At 43.6% G+C, this 8,115-nt stretch overlaps 1 protein-coding gene across 7 annotated transcripts in view; it reads left to right on the top strand.

Moving 5' to 3' along the window:
* SATB1 (SATB homeobox 1) overlaps positions 1–7,290 on the top strand; it is a 98,851-nt gene extending 91,561 nt beyond the window's left edge. For 6 of the 7 annotated variants that reach the window (XM_082459277.1, XM_082459276.1, XM_082459273.1 and 3 more), the window contains exons 10-12: positions 2,949–3,152; positions 3,742–3,837; positions 5,564–7,290. In XM_082459277.1, coding sequence (XP_082315403.1) covers positions 2,949–3,152; positions 3,742–3,837; positions 5,564–6,061 — 798 coding nt within the window. In that variant the 3' untranslated portion in view covers positions 6,062–7,290. The remainder of the gene's footprint in view (positions 1–2,948; positions 3,153–3,741; positions 3,838–5,563) is intronic. The other variant, XM_082459279.1, reaches the window with a different exon arrangement.
* Positions 7,291–8,115: the final 825 nt, after the last annotated feature.

The following is an 8,115-nucleotide window of genomic DNA, read 5'->3' on the forward strand; positions in this document are numbered from 1 at the left end:
GGTATGGGGGCCTGTAATTGCCATAGCTGAAGAATGGAGACGAGGCGGGGGGGTGGTAATCTTAACCATAGTTAATATTCAAGCCTTCAGGAAGACAGATCTAAAACCTGCCCTGCCTCGAAACATAGAGGTAAAGTGTAAAGAAATAGCTTAGATGTAGGAAAATATAAAATATTTTCATGGCTTAATCGAGAGAGCAAATATTTGTCAGTAAGAGCTAAATAAACCTCTCTGGGGCACCATATGCAAGTGGGTCTCAAATATTTCAAATACTCAAATACAGTTTTGTAGTTAATGTTCTAGTCACATAAATAGAGCTAAAATGTGACATGTCACCATATGATTCCAGAAAGAAGCATAGAACTGCCATGGTTAGAAGAGAAGCACGTTCAGTGACACCGTCAATCACAATTACTTTTATTTTTTATTGAGCTAATATTCTTTCAGGTAAATCTTCAGTTTACTGTCTGTTCTCTTAGCCTGGAATTATGCATTCAGTAGCATCAAATGAGTGCATGATTACATGACCGTCCGTAGGTTAATTATTTGTTTAATTAAACAACGAGTTGAATGGAGAATCAAAGGCCTCTTAGGGTGAAGGTTAGTAGATGTCATGAGGTTTAGTAGCTGTCACCCTTGACTGGGCGGTAGGTGTGCCTTGGGAAGCTAGTGTTATCAGTCTCCATCTTTCCTTTTAAAATGTTTCAAATAGGCCATTTCCAGGAGAATAGGCCTTGCTTCTTCCCACCGTAGATTACAGTTAGAAGAGAATTTCTCCAGTGGTTCAGTTTGAGAAGAAGGAAAGGAAAGTCACACCATTTTCTGATGTCACCCAGAAGTAACAACAACAAAAAAGCAACCCCCTTTGGCCAGTTCTAAAAATCAGATACTAAACTGTACTCTTTCCATTCCAGTCCAACTCATTTACTTAGAATTTCCAAGAAACCCCTTTGTCTTAGGTCGAGTTCCCTAAAACAGAGGCTAAGATAAGGAATCAGGGGCTCATGATTTGGTGAGGGACCCGGAAGGCGTTCAGGAGGACAAGAAAGAGGAAGAGGTCAGGAAAGAACGTGGTCTCAGGTAAAGTCCGTATTGATGGGGAAAGGCAGTAAGAAGATGGGGGAGAGCCATCTCTGGCCATCTCTAAAGGGTAGAGTGAGTCGTCACTGTGGGGCAAGAGGGTGGGTGAGCCAGCCACTGGTCACGCCAGGGTGAAGGGGCTGGGGAGGGGGTGGAGTAAGCATCCGGGCATCTCCAGGTGCGATGGCACCAAGACGTTTCTCCAGAAAAGAGTGTGGTTGTGAGCCGACGACAGGCAGCACGGCAGCTGGGGCTGGTTGCCTTGGCTGGTGAAGGGGGGGGTGTGGGTGGGACCTCTTCCCTCTTCCTGCCCACCCCATTGCAATCCACCCCATTGCTTAGTGTCCATCATGGCGGCCAAGATAAAGAAGGTTTGAGATGATGATTAGAGAATGTGAGACATGAGAATGTGAAACAGCGTACTCTGTTGGACCACTCGGTTCTTGAGAATCTGAGGATCAGAAACTGGGTAAGCTGTGACAAAGTGAGAGAGAGGCATGGACATATATACACTACCAAACGTAAAATAGATAGCTAGTGGGAAGCAGCCGCATAGCACAGGGAGATCAGCTCGGTGCTTTGTGACCACCTAGAGGGGTGGGATAGGGAGGGTGGGAGGGAGGTAGATGCAAGAGGGAAGAGATATGGGAACAAATGTGTATGTATAACTGATTCACTTTGTTATAAAGCAGAAACTAACACACCATTGTAAAGCATTTATACTCCAATAAAGATGTTAAAAAAAAAAAAAAGAAACTGGGCCTTAGGAGGCATCAGAGAGGTTCAGGTTTTGGCATTCGTTGGACATTTCCTTGTCTCTTAGCCCAGGAATTCTATTAAAATGCTCACTTGATGAACCACGTGTGTACATAGCAGCAGGCAGGACTCCGAGGTGTCTTTCTGGAAAGTTCCATCTTGGAGAATTCTTCTAATGCTCATTCTAAATACAGTGCCTTACCTTGGACAACATTTTTGCTCACATAACTGCACACGTCCTTTCTCTCCCTTTCCTACACACTCACACACACACATGTTCACACAGAGTTGCCTTTCTAATACAAAAATTATAAACTTAGGGAATACTGTTAGAAAAAAAAATTATTCTAAAAGCCTGTCCTAGCCCTTCTTAAATACCTTCAGAACCTCAGATGGCCACTCATCAGACAAGAAGCACACTCAGCCTTGCTTTTCTCCTCTGACACATTCTGCAGACTCCATGGTAAATGGGTCTTGCCCTTGGAGTCTGAAAAATAGAACCCTCCTTTAAGATGCAAATCTGAACGTGTATTAGAAACAGAGCCCGCTTCCGCGATAGCCACAGCTATTCTCTTAACAGGTTAAAAAAAATTTTTTTTAACAAATTGGAGTGTTTTTATTTTTTATTTTTTTATTAATTAATTTACTTGTTTATTTTTAGCTGCTTGGGTCTTCGTTGCTGCACGTGGGCTTTCTCTAGTTGCGGCGAGCGGGGCTACTCTTCGTTGCGGTGTGCGGGCTTCTCATTGTGGTGGCTTCTCTTGTTGCGGAGCACGGGCTCTAGGTGTGCGGGCTTCAGTAGTTGTGGCACGTGGGCTCAGTAGTTGTGGCTCGGAGACTCTAGAGCACAGGCTCAGTAGTCGTGGCGCACGGGCTTAGTTGCTCCGTGGCATGTGAGATCTTCCAGGGCTCTAACCCGTGTCCCCTGCATTGGCAGGCGGATTCTTAACCACTGCGCCACCAGGGAAAGTCCCGGAGTGTTTTTAGCTTGTGAAAAAAGTTAACTTCACAGGGTCCTTCCTTTTTAGCTCCTAATGGAAAATGTCAGCCGCCCCACCCCCACCTCCCCCTGCCATCAGCCTGAACTGACCTGTTATGCCCTTGTCTCTAAGGGGTGGCTGTGTGAGCTCTTACGCTGGAAAGAAGATCCTTCTCCAGAAAACAGGACCCTGTGGGAGAACCTCTCCATGATCCGAAGGTTCCTCAGTCTCCCTCAGCCTGAACGCGATGCCATTTATGAACAGGAGAGCAACGCGGTGCATCACCATGGCGACCGGCCGCCCCACATTATCCACGTGCCCGCAGAGCAGATTCAGGTTCGTTTACCTTGGCCAATTCAATATAACACTCGGTAAATAGAGGTTTAAACTTAGCAGGGAAACGAGCGTTTCTCTTCTTCCCGCCAGTCTAAACATAGGCTTCTGAGCAAGAGATAACAATACACTGCCATCTCACTCAGGGGGAGAAAAGGGAAGTGAACACACGTTTTCCAACACGTGTATTGTGTTCCTCTCCTCTCATCTCCCCTCCCCCAGAGCGGTGGAAACCCCTTCTACACTTATTTGGCAAGTCTGTCTTTGTTAGAATTGGGTTGTTTTGTTGTGTGAGAGCTTAAGAGTTTTGTTGTCGCTTTTGAAAAATCAGAATTTTTAGAACGCCACCTCTTTTTTTAATGAGTACCAATACTGTCCCCGAGAAAAGGCATGACTGCTGTTTCTGTACAGGAAGTTTATAGGACCACAACTCTATACCTTGGATTCTGTCCAAAAGAGAGGAGGGGAGGGAAACTAAATTGGCTTCTGGCTGCTGACTCCCTAGCTCTGCCTTCACTTTGTAGCTCTATCCTCACAGCCTTAGGGAGCACACAGGTTAGGGGTGAGTCACGTCTGTCTGTCTTTCCTTTAGAGCCCCTCTCCCAAGACCCCTGGGAAAGGAGAGCCTAGAGGCGTTTTCTTGCCAGGCCTGCCGACCCCTGCACCGTGGCGTGGTGCTGCTCCGCAGGTGAGCGGGCACAAGCTACCTACGCCAGCAAGAGAGGGACACGCAGAGAGGGTGGCGCCAAGACCTGCTCTCTTGGTCAGGATGCTCAGCCTTGCGAAGGCCATGCTAACCGTGGCATTGGCCAAAGATCACTGTGCCGTCAGAGTCAGCCTTGGGCTCAGCTTGTCAAGTCCCGTGACCTTTCTCCACTCATCCACTGAGTGGATCCACTAACTTCATCCCCAGTGAATTCAGATTGGGAAGCTCTGGGTCCAGGTTGTTGTTGGCCTCCATTGCTTAGGAAGTGTGTTGAAATTGAACTTGAGCTGTACAAATTATTTGTGTTAAATCTAAGGGGACGCTTTTAGCTTTCCCCTTTCAGGGAAAATGCCACTGCCTTCCGGAGCCCTAAAATTCTATGCTCTCTTTGTTGAATCACCTGCGTATTATTTCTTGGCATTGCTATTGGGGGGAGGGGCCGCGAGAAGGGGAGGCATACACACACACACACATATGTACACAATAATAGCGTTACCCATCCACTAAGGAAAAAAAACCTTTGACTGTATATTAAAGATAAATTGAAAAAGAGAATCCCTTAGGATATCAAGCACTAAAATAATCTCGAAAGCCTGAAAAATTTGCTGTTTAGCAAAAACAAAAAAAAATATGTTAAGTTAAAAAAAATAGTACTTGTTTGAAAATGTAAATTGTTTTTAATAAAATTGCTTCTTAGGGGGATTAAGGAAATGCTTAGGGCACAGTACAAACGTTCTAGTATTTTGGGCTTCCTCGGGTTGATTTGCTTTGCTGATAAGAATTTTGGATATGGAGTGTATATATTATGTGCATGTGTCACACGTTTGTTATGTATGATTGTGTATGGAAATTACAGCACATATACAGATACTAATTATGAAAAAGTGTCTGTATACACTAAATTTAAATCCTAATCACATCTGCGTTTAGTATAGACAAAACAATTTACTAGCCGTGTGGGATGGATGGAACCTTTATTTTTCGGTAAGAAAAAAACTTGCAGTGTCAGCCCAGTGCAATTTTGTAAGAAATCTGTGTGTCTGTTAGATTGAAACTGTGTAATAGGACATTCACACGTGGGAATCTCAAAAACCCTTTGGATTCACAAGGGCTATGCTGCAGAAAAGCAGAGGCTTACCCATTTTATTTGCAACGAAAATAAGACTTTGTATGCATATGCTTGCTCAACGTTTTACCCATCCAATGAAATGGGACAAAACACACATTTCCTTCCCCACGGCTCCACAGCTCACCTTTCGAAAATGCCTTTGAAATCCTTACTTCCCAATCTTCATTTAAAATCTTTGTCCATTATTGACATAATTTGCTTTGCTGTCTTCGACTCTGATGCGTATCCTTCTGGTGAAGTTTATAGCTCACATTTTCAGAACGCTGAGTTCCAGCCACCGTGAGCTAGCCTGACCTCTGACGAGGAAGCCCAGGAGCCCCCCAAGCCCTCTTAATTCCTCCCGTCCTGGTGATCATTTTGACTTTCTTCCTAGTACTGTGGGCCATTTAGCTGGCTTGCCTTTCCGCCCAGGATCGCTGTCCCCGTCCCGGTCCAGGCAGGTGCATGCGGGATGCCTGACCACGTGCTCGCTCGTTGGGAGGCCGCATGCGCAGTGGGAGAGGCCGCAGCGCAGTGGCCGAGCCTGCATGCGCGGTGGCCAAGCGCGCCGTTGACCCTGTGCTTGTTTCTTTCCTGCAGCAGCCGCAGGCGCAGCCGCAGCCGGCGCCGCCCCCCGCGCAGGCGCAGGTGCAGCAGCCTCCGGCCGGGCCCCGGCTACCCCCGCGGCAGCCCACCGTGGCCGCGCCCGCCGAGGCGGAGGACGAGAGCCGACAGAAGGCGCGGCCGCGGACCAAGATCTCGGTGGAGGCGCTGGGCATCCTGCAGAGCTTCATCCAGGACGTGGGCCTGTACCCGGACGAGGAGGCCATCCAGACTCTGTCTGCTCAGCTGGACCTGCCCAAGTACACCATCATCAAGTTCTTTCAGAACCAGCGGTACTATCTCAAACATCACGGCAAGCTGAAGGACAACTCGGGCCTGGAGGTGGACGTGGCCGAGTACAAGGAAGAGGAGTTGCTTAAGGATTTGGAGGAGAGTGTCCAAGACAAAAATGCTAACACCCTTTTCTCGGTGAAACTAGAAGACGAGCTGGCGGTGGAAGGGAGCACAGACATTAACGCCGACGTCAAAGACTGAGATGAAAGTCTTCTTTTCCTCCATCAGCACCAGTGAAATTGACTTAACGACACGGAAGGTCCACCCCTGTACTCGCTCAGCAAACCGTGTTGTCCATTGTTTGGCCAATGAATCTTCAGAAACTTGCACAAACAGGAAAGTCGAGAAAGGATGATACAGACTGCACTAAGCGTTTTGCTCTCTTTTACAAACTGCTTGGCAGCCCCAGGTGAAGCATCGGATTGTTTGGTATTAAAAATGAAAATTTGTGTTCACGAAACACACCCAGGTGTGTACCCCGTAAGCATGATACCAGTGATTTTTTTTTTTTAATTATTATTCTGGAGCCTCAAACAAGCATTATAACTTCTGTGATTATTATTTCCTTCCTTTAATTATTTCTGTAACACTTCACACTGATCTTTGGAAACTCGCCCCTTGTTTTAAAAAGGAAAAAGAAAAAAAGAGTTTGTTACTCTATTGTATGTTACAAAAGAACTATAGACTGTGGAATGCAGTTAAAAGATGACATATGCCAACAAATGCCTTGTATTATATGGCACTGCCGTAATTCAAATTTGTTTTTATTTTGGAAATAAAAGTTCACTGTAATTTTTTTTCATTCTCATTGTTACATGATTTTTTAAAAAAATGAAAAAATGTGAAACACAGTTTAGTCCTCATTATTTATTTGTAGATCCTGCAGCATCATGTTGTAATTAATTTTTTGGAAGTTTCCGTTAAATGTAAAATTGCTTCTCTTGTTACCATACTGATTCTTTTCTATTTATAAATGTATTTTGATGGGCAGTAAAACAAAGTGTCTTAAAAGTTTTAAATAGATAAAATGTGCTTTACACAGTTGCCTATAAAAAGTGCTCTATGTTATCCAAGCAATTCATACTATAAGCTTCACTCTTATTGTTGTATGCAATTTTTACTATCATGCAAATAAGCTTAGGTAAATAAAACTAATAGATCACCTTAGAAAATTATGCAATTAATGTGAAAATAATTGATGTTTGCAATGTGTCTTCCTTTGGTTTACAATCAATTTTAAAGCTACATCTGTATAAAATTTCTGTATAAAGGTGTTATTTCTTTTTTTATGAGTTTATGGCTATGAAAACACCAGCTATTTTGTTACAGCTGGCTGTTTTTATAAGTGTATCACAATTTTCTTTATGCAGAAATGTTCTGATTAGGAGTGGTTATTGACTGTAACTACACAATTAAAATTGTTTGTATGGTATGACATGGTAGGGTTTGTCTGCTTATGTGAAGTAACTTACAGAGTCCAAGATAGCCCTCTCAGTTAGATGCATGTTAATACTTTCTTGATATTTTACAGATCTGAAAAAGAGCAATTGAAAAGTCACTTGAAACACTGTATATTTAAATTACAAACACATGCTCATTTTTTAAGTTTAACAATGAAGACGATAACCTGTTTTTGGTTAACATATTACTTAATAAACAGAAGGATGGTCAAAAGACTCGCCAACAAAGACATCAATTCAGTCTCTAGCAGATAGGTGCTTAGAATGGATTCATCTGCATTTACTTCACAATACTTCCATCATGGCGACACTTTTTTTAAGCTGATGTATGAATATTTTTAAAGGCCATTAATAGTAACGTAAGTAGGGGAAAAAATGGACCTTCTGTTTAAAAACTCCTTAGTAAGCAATGTATTTTTTTTTTAGTTGTAAATGGAATATAACTTAATAACTCTGAGCTCATTTGGTTGTGTATGTCATAACTATAAGACCTCCATGAAGAAAATAAGAATAACATGCCTGGAATTGAAACACGCACTTCAAAATTCTTGCGACATAAAACTTAGTAAACTCCAAGATATAAAGTGAGGTGTGCTAATGGTCATGAAAAGGATTGGGGCCAGTGTTCCAGTTTTTGGTTATTTTTTTTTCACATTCACTTTATCTTTTGCTGCTGCTTTTTAAGATTTCCTACTTGTTAGCAGGTGTCTGTTTTCCTTTGCTTCTGAAATCGCCCACTCTCTTCCTGCCCATCTTTTCCCTGGGCCCTGATGAGCCCATCGGCGGGTAACTGGA

Source organism: Balaenoptera physalus (assembly GCF_965194825.1).
Source record: "Balaenoptera physalus genome assembly, chromosome: 4".
NCBI classification, from domain to species: Eukaryota; Metazoa; Chordata; class Mammalia; order Artiodactyla; family Balaenopteridae; genus Balaenoptera; species Balaenoptera physalus.